Source organism: Protopterus annectens, chromosome 2.part1, assembly GCF_019279795.1.
Source record: "Protopterus annectens isolate FY-2018-M chromosome 2.part1, PAN1.0, whole genome shotgun sequence".
NCBI lineage: Eukaryota > Metazoa > Chordata > Ceratodontiformes > Protopteridae > Protopterus > Protopterus annectens.
In genome coordinates, this window is record NC_056729.1 from 933,022,422 (window position 1) to 933,040,746 (window position 18,325).

Here is an 18,325-nt window from a genome sequence, read left to right on the forward strand (position 1 = left end):
CTTTGCAAACTGTGTTTGAACTGTTGAACCAGACAGGGATATTCTCATCTATATGTATTTGCTTTATATTTAGAGCCATTGGCAAAGAAAATGCACTTTTGAATGTAAGGATGCAATTGTTATGGTAATCAAGAAAAGTTAACATTAATTGGAGAAGATATTTTTATTTGATAAATCCAGAAAGGACCGTTTCGGTGTTGTGGAATATTCTGAGACCAATTTATATCTTTTGGGGATATAAAATTAACGAAGAAAAACAAGTGTAGTAGTAAACTGCGTATCAATACATTAATTGATTCAGCCATACCCATATTTATGGAGACATAAGATGAAGCATTTGGTTGTATAGACTGAAAGGGATTGTGCTATGGCAGCTAAGAATATATGGGAAGAGACCAAACAAAAAGTAATATAAAAACTTAGAAACAGAAAGCTCTTGATTGTGGATATGGATAGTTAGATACAAGCAGTGAAAATGTTTTTAGTCCCTTTAGTTTTTTATACAGGTTAGGCTTAGTTTTTAGCAACCAGAGGAAAAGTTGTGGACAGTAATTAAGAGTCAAAGGAATTAGGAGGGGAAGAGAGCAAGTGTTTAGTAGGATAAGTTGAAACTCTCCTTATTTACAAGATGGTTTAGGATTACTTGATTTGATAGGATACTTGAGTGATTCCCTTCCTTATTTCTATTGCAGTATTCTTCACTCTTGGGATGTCCTGCCTAGCATAGCTGAACGTGCAGCCAATATACCAAGGTCTTTATATCTTCTAGGTGCTGTATGTCAGATGTATGTCCTATGTGCAAGACATAAAGTATTTATGTAACATAAGAGCACCTAATCATCATCATTTCTTTGCTGCCAGTCTGAAAGCTACCTTTGAATTCTGTCTGCAAGCCATTCAGCAACTGAGCCTTCTAAAGATAAGTACCCCATTGTGGTCTCTTCCTTCCTTTCTTTTTTACTTTAGTTCATGTGAGTGTGGGAGACAGTTTTCAAAAAAGATGGACACAAACATTGCCTTTTTGTTTAGATGCTACACATGACCATACTCATTATGAGATCTGCTTGGCATTCATCCTTAAAATACTGTGTAGTAGTCTGCCAGCACTTTCTATTTATTGGGAGAACCAGCAGTTGAAGCTTTTATCTCAGGGTATCATGACCGAATCTGCCTGACCTACGTTCAGTCACTGCTTAAGTAGTGGAATAAATAAATTTCACTGTCTTCAACTTAGTACCACTAAACAAATTTGTGCTGCTAAATAAGTTAGCATCCTATTTTGCATTGTAGTAGCACCCCTCATCATTAGACAGATGCAGCACACAACAGTCTCTAGACTATATTTAAGCAAAAAACTCACAAGTGGGTGTGTGAAGTCTGAGTGATTACACAAAACCAGCCATGGGTAAAGCCTGATATATCCACACCCATGAGTGGGTTATTGACATTATTTAAGAAAAAATTAATTACCTTGCTTAAATAATGTCTTTGCATAACAGAGCTTGGTGTTCCTTCGCATAGTTTCCCATTCTTCATCATTTTCTGATGTACTCTGCATTTGTATGGGAGTTACGTTCCCACACTTGCACAGTGCAACAGTGCTGTCAGATAGGCAATAGAGGAAAGAAAATCTCTGTTGCTTTTTTATGTGGAAAAGAGTAAAGCTATGAGGCAAAAATCTGGACAGTCTACGAAGATTCGGACATTTGAGAGGTATAAGAGTCTGTTGGGATTTACAGAGGGAAAGTGCAAAGATGGAAGGAAAATCTGTACGTTTCTATTTTTCTTTATTTTTGTGAATGTACCTGATTTTTCTCCTGTTTTGCACTGTCCCTTGATCACATGTTCCAGTAGAAAAGTCTGGCCACTCAGTGGTACTTCATTGGCCAGACTTTTTCTGTTGGTATATGCTTGATTTACAACGGGCCCGCTGGTTGGGCTGTCCAATCAGCGTGTTAATTTTTGAATGACAATAAACCATCACTGTATAATTGGCAATATTCTGTAGTAACATTAAGCATAATGAAATCTGTTGTAATATGTTACCTGAATCATTGTATTCAGAAAAGTAAATGCTTACTGCTTACAAGTGGGTTAAATAAGTTTCCCTTTTTGAAGGCACAAGCAAATGCCCGTGCAGCACTGATAAAAGAACAGTTGGAGAGAAAGAGAAGGGAAGCTTATGAAAAAGAAAAGAAAGCATGGGAAGAACATGTAAGTGAAAATAACTAAGTAATCTATCATTAGTTTTTCCTGCATTTTCCATCCTTATACCTTTGTACTGAGTTTCCTTTCCTTAGTATTGCATTTAAGTACTGTACATTTTGACAATGTCTGCCAATTATGACAACATGATGATCCTAAAGTGCTTTAAAGGTGAGTCTTCTTTTGGGTTGTGCTAATCAGATGAATGCCATTTTAAAACACTTTCTGAACAGTAGCATTCATGTTGTGTTTGAGGCTATGTGATAATATTTTAAGTCCTACAAAAAAAAACTTTTTTCTTGTGTTGGAAAAATTATGCTGTACCAGATTTATGTAGGTGCATGGACTCGGTTGTGAAGCTTATTACCTGCAGGCATTCAAACCTGACTTATCATTATTGGTACCTTTAAAGGATACCTCTATAAGTCAAGTGGGACAAGAAGTCCATCTGTCTTGATAATTTTAAGACAACAGTGCTATCTTCCTACACAATGCATTTTATCTTATCATGACGACACTTTCTCTTACTCTTGAGGCTTCAACACACAAGGTACAAGATTTAATTAGATTTTTAGCATTACAGATTTATAGCTGTATAGTAGACTAACAACCACTAGTTCATAGGTTCGTAGGTGTTTACTAGGCTAATGACTGCACAAGTACCTTTTTAAGCTTAGCCATGCATCCCAAATGTCTGAGAAGTTCTGGTACCCTTGATAAGTGTAAGCATGGGTTTGGGAGGTGAAACATTTACAAGCTGGGGCCTGGAAGATGAACCATTGTCCATTAGAGACATAGGTGCCAAACCAGGGATGAATTTCCTGTTCCCCATCCATTTGTCCAAGTTAAACTTTACTTGGGTTAGGGAGGAACTCTGCTTCACATGGATGGCGATCATGTTCCAGAGATGGGATAGTTCTAGGATACATAACCTTTCTCTTCAGCAGGTCCTATTCTATCACAGGCAAGGTTTAAGTCTGTAGAATGGCTAATTCTAGTGCTGTTTATTTTGTGGATATGCAGGAGGTCCATCAGAATGGGGTTTGACAGTGCCTTGTATGCCAAGCATAGATCTCCCCTCAGTGGCCTGTAGGAGACAGAATACAGTCTTTTTCTCTAATTTTTCCATTAAGGGGGAGTACTCCCTTAATTTATTAGACGTCCACAGATAGTGACATTTTTATCTTCATGGAACAAAAAATTTCAGAAAATCTGACAAATTGTTTGTTGCCTTTTTCTCTCTCTCTCTCTCTCTCTCTCTCTTTAGGTAAGCCCTGAGGCAGTCTGCTTAGGACATGTTACTTATGTCCTGTATTCTTTTAGTGAGGAACCTCTGTGAACATTCCAATCGATGGATATGCCTGGTTAAGTACATACAAAAGGGGGCATTCTATTCAATGATAGGTCTGATGAATGCCGAATACAGTGGAACAATGACTTCCTTGGACCCAGTTGCCATACCTTTGTTTATAAGTTGCATAACATAGTAGGATTTTGTCATTACTGTAGACAGGTGATAGTCAAAGGCTAGATTACTGTCCATGTGTGTCGTCAAGTCTCTGACCACTGGGTCAGCTCTTAGTGGTGTGTTTTTTTTAACACATTTATTGAATTATCACTTGTGACATAAGCAAGTAAATTGTATTAATAAGTTCATGTTTACAAGCATTATATTTCAAATATATTGCTATATGTTATATAATCTAAGCAACATTACATAAAATATCCTGCCCTTTTATTTTAAACAAGAGTCATCTTTATTAACTGTCACTTACAACCTAGGCCATCATACATTTATATAAATGAAAACAAACCACACCGACACAGTCCTGGTTGCAAGCCTTTTAAATCACAAACCATAATGATACACTCCCAGTTGCAAACGTTATACCTCACTTATAATCTACCTAATCTTTTTCATTCAAACATTACATAGCTCATTTAAGTCATTCCTCCTTGTAAATCTCATTCCTCCCCTGTATGAATTGTTCCTACAATTCCCATTTTTTTCTTCTGTAGTTTGTGCCTACCCTTATCTAAAGATCTAATTTTCATTAACAAAAAATGTTAAAGTAATTTGCAATAATAGTTAAAAAGCTAAACACAGTTGCAAAACAATATACATTCCCAAAAGGAACCTGACTGACAATTTGAAAAATGCACTAAATGGCTTTGGCAATAGATTACATAAATGACACTCTTACACTGGAATGCTACAGCAAAATCTTTAACATTGTCATATTTATAAGAGGAGGACAGCAGTAATGAAATTTGCAGTTGCTACAGTCAGAAATTATTTGCTTTATGAATATTCGTTACTTAACCTCTTTGTTGTAATCGCATAGGAAATTAATATTCATTAAGTATGCATGACATTGTAACGGGTGTGTATAAATTGCATTTGTCAGCGGCATTTGGGTTGAATTTACTACTGCGGTGGTGGTGCTGCAGTAGCATTGTCTCCACACAGTAAGACGTCCTGTTCGATTCTCAGCTAGAGCGTCGTCTGTGTGGAGACATGCATAAATGGGCGTACCTTCATTGAAGGTTGTGCGTCAGGGCCGGCAACTCGGCACATAAAAATCTACTGCCAATCATTAGCGGACCGGAGTTCCGCTGTGGCGACCCCTAACCGGGAAAAGCTGAAAGACACAACAACATTTGGGCTGAATTTACTATTGAGCAGACAATATGATAGTGTTTTTAATTATCACTTAATTTGGTCCACTGCAGATTATTGAAACACAGTTGTAGAAACCTAGTGTTCTTTGTCTCACCTGTGCAGACCTCTCAACCTACAGATGAAAGAGTCAGGGTCACCTAATTAACGTAAATATCCATATTTGTATATACACATTAATGAACACGCCCACACACATGAAATTGAACAAAGACAGGGCATCACTTTAGAGCCTTTTTTTTTTTTTTTTTTTATTAAACACACGCTCACCCACAATAATTCTCTGTATCACACACACACGCAACACTCAAGAATGAGGACAGCTAGAAGGAGTAATACTGAAAAGACAGCATAATCAAGTAATCAGTACCTCTGAATGAGCAATTTCCTAGAAACAAAACTGTAAATAAAAAGCAGTATCAGTTTACAAAGTGATGCAAGTCATATACATATATATACATATATATATACACACACATATATCTATATATATATATATATATATATATATATATATATATGTGTGTGTGTGTGTGTGTGTATGCTCAGGTATATATACATATGTATGTATGTATATTTATATATATATATATATATAGAGAGAGAGAGAGAGAGAGAAATATTTGTGTGTGTGTGTAGATATACATATACACACAATTTATTTTATTATTTATTTTATTTTACATTTGTTGACTGGGAGTGTCTGGCTGAGGTATTGCCCTTTTTCAGTGGAAGCCTTGGGAGAAAAGCTCCAAAGATATACAGTGCAATAAAAATAGCAATACAGATGCATTTCAATAAAACTTGCAATCCAATTGCTCTGTTTAAGTATATCAGTAAGTTTAATTATTTTACATTACAGTATAAGAGAGAGCAAACACATCAAACCAGTATACAGCAAGCCACCTTTGTTAACAAAAAGAAAAAAAACCACTCATTGCAGCTAACATATCCCCGTCTTCCTCAGCAGGATTTGCAAATAGTTGCTGCCATAAAAAGTCACCTTCTATATTTGACTGATGCCTGCAACATAAAAAAGGAATGTCTCACCTGGGAATCAGTTGCTACTCATTGTGCTCCTTGGTCTTAAAACCAGTCCATAGCTACAGGCAAAAGTAAAAGAAATCCTTAGAATTGGCAAAAATACCTCATTCCTCCTCTGAACAAATATTCCATTTATCTGGTGCAAGAACAAATTTTGCTGTTCATAGTCTAAGTTCCAGCTTTCCTCCACTATGACAGACAGGCAGTTTTACAGATAACTGTATATCCTTATACCGACTGGTGACAGACCCAATCCTTCTGTCTATTTCAGGGCTGTGAAGGCTGGAACAGGTCAGGTATTCAAGCCTCTCTTGTGGAACTGAAAAAATAGAACCGGCTATCTTTTCAAGCCCACTGATGTATATTAACCAGTCCATGCACAGCACAGGATGGAACTTGCAAGCTAGCACTCAGCCGCAGAGTCGCAAAACTGGAAGCCAGACAGTAATGTGCTAATTAGGTAATGTAAAAAGATGCTCTGATTGGCCGAATTGTCAGCAGCTAAAAGCAGGGGTCTCTATACCACAAAATTTGAAAAATATAGGAGTCTAACTATATAAATCAGGCATAAGGCTGCATTTTGATTGAAATTCAGGAAATTTGAGAGCTACACACCTGTCACTAAACTTTTTTTCACTTTCAAAAAACAAAAAAAAAGTCTTGACTATGGAACAAATTCAGCTGCTCTTGCCCTGGCAAAGTATAATCAACTTTTTTGTGTAGATTGTGTTTGTGTGATTAGGCTATTAAGTCATTGACCAGATTCAACAAATACTATTTTGATAAACTGCATTGTATTCAGTTGTCTTGTTTCCATTTAACTGCCTCCTAGCTGTCAGTGAAGAAACAGAGAAACAGGAGGCCTTGCCTTCCTCACTGCTACAACTGTACTTCCTGCTTATCCCTATCAGTTTTTAAGCACAAACAAAAGCAAACTGTCTAAGCAGTTATAATTTAAAGGCAACCACAAATATTGCACAGGTCTTCATTACCCTCACCAGTCCTCTCAGTTTTATTGAGAAACACAAGCCCAAGTTGCCCTTCAACTCCCTCTAATGTTTATTTCCCTCTCACTGCAGTTTTAAACACTAATGATAGCTGTATGTCACTTCTGCTTCCTCTTTGAAGTGTTGTATACCTCAAAGTGTTTTCAGGTTTAAAGACAAATGCAAGCCTTTACTGCCATCCCACGTCAGAGTATTCTGTAAAACTTTAAAACACAAGCATTACCCATGCACTAATCCCTGTCACTCCATCTGCTGTTGGGTACTTTCCTAACTTGCTACCATGTATTTGGTATTGGCATGGTGTGTATATGGCCATCCTTTTTTCTATATAGTTACCATTTGGTTTGATTCCTAGCATTGTTCATGGCTGTTGCCTCCCTCCTGGCAGAAAAAAACGTTGAAGCTTTTTGTGTGTCAGCAGTCTTTTGATGGAACTCTGCCTGAGCTCCTGTCAGTTGGAGCACTTGGAAGACAGCCTTATCTTTGTAAAGCTGGACAGTCACAGGGAGAGGATCCGTATAGCTTTAGGCTACTGTACCAGTGTTCTGTTGTTTACCTGCACAGCTGTACTTTTTCATCAGTCCCCATTCTTTATCTGTCAGCAGTATTTGATACTGTAAATCATGGCATCTTCTTGGGGAATCTTCATATTAATTTTTCGTCTGCTGCTGTACTTCAGTTTTATCTCTTGCCTTCTCTGATCAGTCCAACTGGGTGATCTCCATAATTATTTTTTCAAGTGGAGTGAAGGGGTGCCTGAAAGTGACATTTTGGTTCTATTACTGTTCATAGTTTGTAAGTTGTCATTGAGACAGTTCATGCAATGCAAATGTACCCATTATTACTGTGTAAGTGATATTCACTTTTATCTCTCCTTTACTCAAGACTTGATGTCCAGTGTTACCAAATGGGAGGAATGCTTGAGTTAGCAGTTATTTCAAAACAGAGGCTTTGTTGGTGCATGCTGCTATCTGCTTGTCATAAGCTCCTTACTGTACACTTATTATTTTTCTATGAAGGCAGACAGTAGAGAGTTATTGGCACAAGTTAATGATCAGGGTCTGGTACTTAATGATTGAACTGACATGGATCAGGTACTGGTTGTTGTTAGGACTTCACTCCTTATACCACCTGTGGGTTTGGTAACAATTATACACATACTTATCCTCTCTTAAATGACTAATGCAATGGTTTCTGTTTGCAGCTGTCAAGCACGGACCTTACCCACATGGGGCTAAACCACAACAACAAGAGTTTGATGAGATGTATTATGTTCTGTCACTTTGCTCCATGCTTACAGGATCTAGGCTGGCTGTTAGTAGCAACTTTAGTCTTGACTATAAGCTCCATCTTTACTTCGATCAAGCCTTACAGAGTCTGGGTACCACCTATTTAAAAGAGCTGCTGTGCTTTATATTTCAATTTGTCTCCTCGGATTATTGGATAAGAAGATGCTATATGTTAATGAAAATATCAGGCAGATGCTGTTTTGCCTGTCCTACCAGATTTCTTTGAAATCAACTCCCCGATAGACATGAAGATAGAGGCTAACTTTAGGAAGTCCCGTATCATCATCTTAGAAGTTTTTTCATTATATACCAGGACAGATTTTAATTCTTTCTTTTTGCTAGTAAGTTTTGATATGATTTTTGCTTTATTGTTCCTGAGTGACACAATTTTTTGCTGCTGTATGTGTCTGTCTTTATTTGATCCTTTTAGCTCATTCACTCCAATGGAGCTCGGGAAGTTTGCACTGCAACTTTCAATGGGTGGAGTCTTAGCCTTTTGACAGACTCTGATATTGTCCTCACATTTCAAACAAATGCTTATATCGCTGGAACCATTGTAGTTATGAAAGAAGTATAAATGGGAATCTCTTCAGCACAAACTATTTTTATAGTGGTAGTATTGTTTGAATTTTAGGTCTTAAACTGAATTCTATAAGTCACAGTGAACACAGTAACTATTAAGTTTTTAATATTTTGTAAACAACTTACAATATCTCGGCAATCACTCAAGTTGCACACACTGTCAGCAGCAATTTATTCATCTAGCTGAGATGTTTCATATGAGGCTAACGAGTTTGCCATTGCTTAAGCTTTAAGATGAAATCTTTTAAAATCCTGTATCTAGCATGGTTTTGGAATTATTGATGCAAATATGAAGACGTAATATTTGATGCCTAGAGGAGTCAGTAGGAGGTGACTGCAGATGCACCTGGAGATGTCACTTGGATGTAATGAGTTAATTGTGTAGTGGTTGGCAATTAAACTGTATAGGACACCTAAATGAAATCAAAGCCCATAGCATGTACCATATGTTTTGAGTTTTTGGACTTTTTTTATGTAGAGTCTCAGTTGAGCCCTATCTGAATGCTTGAGGATATAGTCTAGAGGCTGGAAACCTGGGATATTGCCCCAATGAATGATGGTCATATGGCTTTTGAATGCAGAAATCTTTTTTTCACTCAGGAAGTTAAAAAATGCTGTGCTGGCTGGGTCATCTAGCAATCAAATATGAGATGAGATGATGGAGATTTTCAGATTTAGTGGGATTTCTAGGAATAAGAATAACTATTTTATTGTTGCTGCGCAATTGTTCAGCTTGGTGAACAGTTGTAGAGCATTACCCTAATTATAGAAACACTTGAATTTTGTATTCTCTAGTATGCAGATACTGGGGCCAGACTTATTGTAGAAACTCTTGAGGCAGTGAAGATATTGATTGTTGTAAAAATGAATTTAAATGGCGGACTTGGCGTCTTAGAAATGTCACTTGAGAAATGGACTGAAATGTGCAGGCAGACATCCTTCATACCCAGAGTTATCTTCCAAGAATCCTTGATTTTTAATGGATGCCAAATTGACAGGAAAAGAATGCAGACTTTAACATGAAGTTATTTGACTATGAAAAGCCTAAGTCACCATTTGTTGTACTTTTATAGGAATTACTTCAAACCTTGAAGTGGTATTCATTTTATCAGTGTTGCAAGGGAGCATGGGTTTATTTCCTGAAAGAATTCTGGTGTGTAATCCTTGGAAATATTTTGCAGTATTTACTTGTCTGAAGTAACCTGCTGACCTGCTTAAGCCGTGGTGGTACAGCGGTAGTGTTGTTGCCTCACAGCAAGAGGTTCTCCTGTTCAATTCACGTCTGGAGTGCCTTCTGTGTGGAGTCTGCATGTCCTCCCCGTGGTCAAGTGGCCTCCGAAAGACATGTGTGAATGGGCGTGCCTTCGCTGAAGGTTGAGCGTCGGGCTGGCAACTCGGTACCATAAAAAAATCTACTGCCAATCATTAGCGGATTGGAGTTCCGCTGTGGCGACCCCTAACCGGGAAAAAACAAAAAGACAAACAAAAAAGACCCTTTTGAGGTAATGTGAAAACTTCCTGGGAGATAAAAAAAAAAAAAAAAAGTTAGCTGTGGATGGAATAAATAAATGTTGAAGTCACTTAAATCTGTAATAAGAACAGCGCATTATTTTGACAGCTCTTTATCGATATTTCTTGTCTTCCTTCTGTTGATGATGCTTCTTGAGGAAGGGATATTTGAGGTGTTTGGAAACTTCTGGATTACTGTGGGATAATGGTGCAAAACGTTTAAAACTGTTGACAGTTTCTCTCCATGTTTTATAAATCTTTTAACAGATTTTCAATCGGTTGCCCAAAATCTCATTTTTAACAGGGGTATCCTTAATCTCAGCTTGAGTGTCCTCAGGAAGTAGCTGGGTCCTCCTAATACTGTAATAACACATGTAGTGAGGAAGCTGCTATATTACTGGCACACTATGTAAAGACGACCCTATATTATCTACATTGCATTACTTTAATAATCTTCAGCATTAAGTTGCAATATATTCTCTACTATGTTCTAAACATGAATGTTGATAGTATACTTTGAAGTTAAGTAGCTGATAGCTTTAGATTTCTGGTTGGAAGAAATTATATTTCTTCTTAACTGGCCCATCGACCACCCAGGATCCTTTCTTAGGAAGGAATTGAAGGTGCTGCTGTTACCTTTTCTGAGGGGAAATAAAAACAGAAATAAATCAGCATTCAGGTTACTATATGGATCCCTGCATAGCTCACAGTGGACAATGAATAATTAAGCTTCTTTTATTCAGACAGCTGAATGTGTATCTGAGGTATTGCTGTCAACTTCTGATAAGTCAAGGAGAGAAGTTTGATAGCCCATGGTTGGAGCTGTCAAGATTTTAAGGTTGTAGTGCCTCCTTCCTGTATAAGTAATCTCATTGGATATATATCTGTTATAACTTCGGTTAATTGTTTATTCAAATGAAATATCCCTAGGGGCAGAACTGAATGTTGAAGGCTGACAATAATCCATATTATTTTATGGGTTTCCATCTATCTTAAATATCTTATGGATAGTTTTTTCCCCCAAAAATAAATGACTGGTGTGGTCTGTGAAAGAAAATCTAAGGGCAGACTTTTGTTTGCCAACCTACATTTACACTATAGATGAAGGGCTGATGTGTATTCTGGGGTCTGTGCTGCCTTCTGATCAAACTTGAAGTAATCTGCAGATCAGCAGTAGTTCAATAACTATGCTAGGGACTGCCTGGTCCTGCATCAGTGCTTGTACTTGCTGATTTATCAGTGAAGTTTTAACCAGTGAAAACAAAGGAGAATGCTGTGTAACTGCTTTAAAATCTGATGCTGTTGTGAGAAATACAGGTACAGGACTTGCTCCTTTTCAGAAGTGATATGTTTAGATTCAGAAGCTGACACTATGTTAAAAGTGACTTTTTTTTTTATAGTTGGAGGTTCCTGCACAACCTTTGTTGGTGATGGAAGTGCAATTTTCCCTGCGGACAGCAGGCATCCTTCTTGACCTGCTTGGCTGTGTTATCCTTGTACTGAGAGGTTTCACTTATGTTTATTTGAGCAAGATATTGATTAAATTACTGATCTGATGTTGTTAATCTTCTTTCCATTCATCAGTGATGGGTTCAGTTCCAAGCCCTTGGAACCGAGTCAGTGTAATGCCAAGCTCGCGCCAACCAAAAACTCTCGAGCTAAGCTTCTACCCAAAATGCCCTTCTCCCTATTGACTCAGATCACATTTGCCACATAGCCGTAAAGCCACATTTCAGCCGAGCTCTCAGGTAAGTAGAAAACCTTTGATATTTCTTAGGATTTTTTGTCACTTTTCCACACCTTTGTGGTATATGTTGATAATTATATATTCGTACAGTTATATTTAGTGTTTTCTTCCTGCTTCTACCCGTGTTGGTAAACATTTAAGTACTATTGGTGGTACGGCCTTCTCTCTCTACCTTGGTGGTATTCCTTGAATACCATCATTGGTATTTTCTTCTCTCTTTCCCTTTTAACTGAATAGTTGGGTGTTTTTTGACATATTTCTTAGGTGTTATGTGTATTTAGTTAGCAGAGTTTAAAAATTTCCTATAGTATTCTTCCTGGTTGTTGTGTGTGTAAATTTCATGATGTCTGATAAAAAGGGCACATCGGGTTTCAAACATTGTGCTTCTTGTAAGGGTAAACTTCCAGTTTGTGACTCTCATGACGATTCTGTTTATTGTTTGGGGGTGCCCCATCTTTCGGTGCAACCTCCCTGTGTGATTTTTCAAAGTTTCTGTCAGGGCACTTTGAGCGAGCGCAAGAATAAGTTGATCCTGAAAAGGCCTACATAAGTTGCCTTTTTCAAAGGCCCTTTCTGTGACAGAGGTCTCCAACCCCTCCTATTAAGGACAAGAAAAGGTCCCATTCGGTTCCCTGTTCACCATCGGGTGACCAGGGCAAATCTGTGAAATCTAAAGTGCCAAAACTATCTTCGGAGCATAAGTCTGCCTCATCGGCACCAACCTCTTCTGCTCCAGCTACGACTGTTACTATATTGGCGCCAGCTTTGGCTCCAATACTGTCTCTGGAACAGACTATTGACCTTACAATGACTGTTATGACTTTGGCACTGAATGCCACTTTGGCACAGTGCACGCCTTCGATGCCTATCTCTAAAATTATGGCTGAACCTGCCATGTCGGCTCCGAGTGCCTCTTCGGCACCGACCTCTTTTTCAGTTCAAATAACTGCAATGTTGACTCCATTACTTCCAGTCTCCAAACTTGAGACATCGGTGCTGGCAGATTCCGCACCACGGACCTGATACTCTCCATCTATAGACCTATTTCTAGGGCAGGTATACAGTCCGTTCCTAGAGCGATCTGACTCCCCATCGGGAGTATCCACCAGGAGCCTTTCAGAGCTTGATGTAGTGCGTCTTGTGGACCAGCTGCTGACAGCTAGGGGAATACCCACTTCTTCCAGGACCCATCCCCCTGCGGGGACATGGGTTGACTTCTCCACAGACTCCATCCTATTCCCCTCCTTTGCCCACACTGGTTCCAAAGCCTTCTGATCTCATGTCGTTTTCAGAACCCCCGTCTTGGTGCCTGTAGTGGATCTCCAGGACTGTCCATTTGGTCTTCGATTCCCACTGAACCTGTCCTTCCTCAGGTCTGTGATTGGTCTGCAGGCTCCTCGGTTCGTGACGTGGCTAAGAGTGTTTTTTCGGCTCCGTCCTCAGTACCAGGAGTCCTGTCGACACCAGTCCTGCTTTTGAGGCTCCATCCTCAGAGGTGGGCTTGACGGAGTGGGGTGTGACCCCTGTTCCAAGGTTGTCCTTCTCTGTTCCAGGCTCCCATCCCCCTTCGGGCGGACCTGCTTTCCATGCTATGGAGAGGGACCCTTGCTTCTGGTAGCATCCCGCTGACGTCGGAACCCCAGAATTCTCCCCCTGAGCTGCAGCTGTCACAGTCCACCTCCCTGGGTCACCAAGCAGGAAAGCTGCAGGATCCCCCATTGCAGGGTGCCCTCTCTTCAGAGGCCCCCACTGAGGAGCCCCATAGAAGAGATCATACAAGAGGAAGCACGTAGACTTGCCTGAGGAGTCTCTTACGGAGGACACAGATTTTGATGACAGTGAAGGGTCCCCACGGTCAGCCCCTGATGTCTCCTTTGGAGACATCCTTGAAATGTTGAAATAGAGGGGTGATTGGAAGCCCGCTAACCCTTCTTCCGAGGAGTCTGTGTTTCTGCAGGCTTTCCATGCTCAGCCATCTACCTCTTGGGTGACTCCGCCAGAAGATGAGCTAGTTCAACTCATGGTACAGCGCATTTGGAAGAACCCTGATTCTGTTGAGGTGATCCCTCGGAGACCGGACAAGAGTCTTTCTCCACCCAAAGAAAACTCACATTGGTCCAGAGGTTTACCAGTCAATGCTGTGGTGGTGGTGCCGACCACAAAAAAGAATCTCACTGAGGAGAGTCCTACTATCCACCCACCCAAAGGAGAGTCCCGGAGCCCTGGACAAATTGAGGAAGAGAGTCTTTGCTTCAGTGACCTTCACCATATGGTCCCTGAACTACTTGGCACATTTTACGAGATTCCTAAGAGACTTGATCTTCGAACTCTCTGGAACACTCACAGGGCAGGTGACTGACGAGGCAAGGAATAAAGTTGCTTCACAGCTCACAACCCTGGAATTGATCTCCAATTCATCCATGAGGTTGCTCTCCCACACAACTGAGGGGGCGGCTAGAACGGGTTCAGGCATAGTTATGAGATGCCATGCCTGGCTGCGCCTTTGTGACTTCACAGATCCTCTTAAGTCTTCCTTTCTAAATGCTCCCATTGAAGCATCTTCCCTTTTTTGGCCCCAAGGTGAAGGACACACTGCCCACGTGTGAGCAGGATGGTAAGACCCTGTCTGCCGTAGGTCTACGTTTTTCCAACCTCCAATGTTCCTTTTCTAGGAATCATTCGGCTGCCTTACTTTATACTACTGATGACCCAACATCAGTCCTGAAGCGACAGCAACAGACGTAGAAAATACTAAGCCTCTTGTATTCGGGCTGGCTGAGAGCTACCCTGGCAGGGATAACCCAGATGTGATGACTGCAACAGTGAATACACTCAAAGATCAACATTCATGGCAAATGTACACAACTGTACTTTCTTCCTTCTGGAACGATTGCAATTCAATCAGACAACATGTCAGTAGTCTGGTATATCAACAAGCAAGGGGGAACCAAGTCCTATCCCCTGTGTTGAGAGGCCATGAGAATTTGGCAGTCGGCGATAGCTTCCAACCGCTTTCTGATAGCAACGCATGTCCCAGGGACTTCCAACATGATTGCAGACAAGTTGAGCAGTTGTATCCTATTGCCTCACGAGTGGTCTCTCAGTCCCGAAGAAGCGGCAGAAATCTTCAGCCATTGGGGTCAGCCTTGCTGTGACCTTTTTGCCTCCCTGTTAAATAATAAATGTAGCAGCTATTTTGCCCTATTTCCCCCAGTGGGGGAGTCCCTGAGGGACGCTCTGATCCACAATTGGCCCACGGGACTACTATATGTCTACCCTCCCATTCCCCTGATACCCCAATTCATAAGGAAAGCCATTCAGTTGGAATGCAAAGTGATCCTCATAGCCCCTTTCTGGCCTTGACAAGTTTGGTTCCTCTTTGGCCTCATCTGTTATCTCTACTGTGGATTCTCGACCCTCTTCCAGACCTAATTTCTTACCCCCAAGGGTTGAGTCATTCGAACTGCTCCAGTCTCAAGCTGACAGCTTGGTTTATCCACTTCCATTAATTGCCAGGCAGGATGACCTCTCCTCCTCTGTTTGTGACTTTATTCTGGCCTCTCATAAACCATCCACCAGAAGACTATATCTGGACAAATGGAAAAGATTCTCTATTTGGTCTAAGGAAAAGATGCTAGACCCGTATTCAACTCCAGTCACAGCGGTTTTACAATACCTGTCTACTTTTTTTGAAGCTGGAGCCGTAGCCTCTACAATACGAGTACACCTAGCGAGTATTTAAAACTATCATAAGAGATTGGATGGTAGCCCCCCCCTAATTTCACTGCATTTATGCCATTTGGGCGGTGCAGTGGTGCAGCGGTTAACATTGTCACTTCACAGCAAGAGGTTTTCTGGTTCGATTCTCTGCTGAGGTGCCTTCTGTGTGGAGTTTGCATGTTCTCCCTGCATTCACGTGGGTTTCCTCTTAGTACTCCGGTTTCCTCCCACAATCCAAAGACATGCATCTGGAGCATTTCTCCTCGGGCCTCCGCTGAAAATAGGCTATGTCCTAGTCGGACTTTCCCGGTCATCAGATGTTAAATAAATAAATCAATTTCTCAAAGGAGTTTTGCATATTAGGCCTCCAATCAGACAGCCTATAGAGTCATGGGACCCTCACGTTAGTTCTCCAGTCTTTGCTCAACCTCCTTTTGAGCCTGCTGCGAAATGTGATCTCAAATACTTGTCGTGGAAATCCCTCTTCCTGGTAGCCATCACTTCAGCCAGATGAATTTCTGAGCTTCAGGCATTATGCACCAAAAGACCCTATCTAATCTTCCATAAGGACAGAGTATCACTCCGGAGAAATCCAGCTTTCCTCCCGAAAGCTGTTTCTGATTTTTCCATCAGTCAAACTATTGACTTACCAGTATTTTCCCCGAATTTTTCTAATAAAGGGGAAAGCTGCCTGCATTCCTTGGATATGCACAGACAATTGAGATTTTATTTAGACAGGACCAACCCAGTTCGTAAATCTGACCAACTTTTTAAATTTCCTTTTCTGAGCCTAGAATGGGAAATTCTGTCTCCAAGGTCACTTTATCTAAATGGTTAAGGGACGCATACATTTCATTTATTCACTTGCAAAAGAACCTATGCCAAAGAATATTAAAGCCCATTCTACTAGATCTATGGCAACGTCTGTAGCCTTCTATTCCAGAGCTTCCATGGATGATATCTGTGCAGCAGTCTCTTGGGCTAAACCCCACAGTTGTATCAATCATTACAAATTGGATGTGGTCTCCAGAGGGAGAGCTGCCTTCGGCTCAATGGTACTCAGGAACGTTCTTCCATAAGGGCCACCCAAGGATCACAGGGTAGCTGAGGATTCTGTCCCATCAGTGATGAATGGAAAGAAGATTAGCAAAATCAGATAATGAAGTTATGTCTTTCCATAACGGTCCATCTGTGTTGTTCATCTTCTTTCATTCATCACTTCCCACCCTTCTTCCCCTGCCAAAGGCTCCTGGCGGATACTTTGGGTCCAAGTAGTGTCTTATGGCATTTGCTCAGAAATAGCATCATCTTTACTTATACAACATGGGCAAACTCGATCTGAGGTAACAGGGAGAAGGGTGTTGTGGGTAGAATCTTAACTCGAGAGTTTTTGGCTGCTGCGAGCTGGGCATTAGGCCGACTCTGTTCCGAGGGATCGGAACTGAACCCATCAGTGATAACTGAAAGAAGATGAACAACACAGATGGAACGTTATGGTAAGATGTAACTTGTTTTTTTTCTTTCTTTTTTTCCATTTCCTTATTTTCTTTTTGAACGTAAAAAATATTATCAAAGAGGTGTGTTCAACTCTTTTTAAATATTTTTCATGCACTGTTCTTTAGCTCTTCGTGCAACATGATTCTTTTTGTTTGTCTATAAGTCAGCTTTTATATTGGGGATACTGGGAAAGAACGACTGACAAATACATTCAAAAAGAAAGTGCATTCTAACAGATGACGCTTCAAAGGGGCAAGAAGAACTTGAGATCTGGAATAATGCAAGTCTAAAAAGACCAAAACCAAAAAACAGGACTTGCAAGAGTGCCCAAATGAAGGTCAAAAACCAAACTTCTTAGATGAACACAAGCACTTTCTTTCCTTAACGCTGCAACACAAAGAATCGTTTCGACATAGAATCCAAGTCTTCATCAGAGATGAACAAATCACAGTAGACCTTACATCAATTTATACCATCCAACCTGTTTGGCTGAAAGTACTCCGGGAGGGTAGGCAGTTAGGAGGAAAGAGAGAGAGTGATCTCTCTCTTTCCTCCTAACTGCCTACCCTCCCGGAGTACTTTCAGCCAAACAGGTTGGATGGTATAAATTGATGTAAGGTCTACTGTGATTTGTTCATCTCTGATGAAGACTTGGATTCTATGTCGAAAACGTATTCTTTTGTGTTGCAGCGTTAAGGAAATAAAGTGCTTGTGTTCATCTAAGAAGTTTGGTTTTTGACCTTCATTTGGGCACTCTTGCAAGTCCTGTTTTTTGGTTTTAGATCTGGAATAATACTTGAATGTACATCACTCTCTCTGCTGCAGTAGCCTTTTGCTGTGTGAGTTATATCCTGTCAATGATACAACTGGCCAGCTTCACAAAGCTCTGGCTGCCTCCCACACCTTTACTTTAAGTGGCGATTGGATAACCCATTTGTGGAGGAAGATCAGCTTTCCAAGTCAAGATTACTTCAGAACTTTCTTGCCACTTCAAGGAGAAACAGCTAAGAGACTTTACAGGAACAGTATTTGTCTATAGGCTTAA

General features: G+C 40.3%; 1 protein-coding gene across 1 annotated transcript in view; it reads left to right on the forward strand.

The window, feature by feature from the left end:
- The window catches only part of NEK1 (NIMA related kinase 1), a gene marked incomplete in the record, with an annotated part of 3,475,820 nt that overhangs the window by 2,310,243 nt on the left and 1,147,252 nt on the right, over window positions 1-18,325 (forward strand). Inside the window, 1 exon segment of the mRNA XM_044062568.1 lies at window positions 2,119-2,214. Coding sequence (XP_043918503.1) covers window positions 2,119-2,214 — 96 coding nt within the window.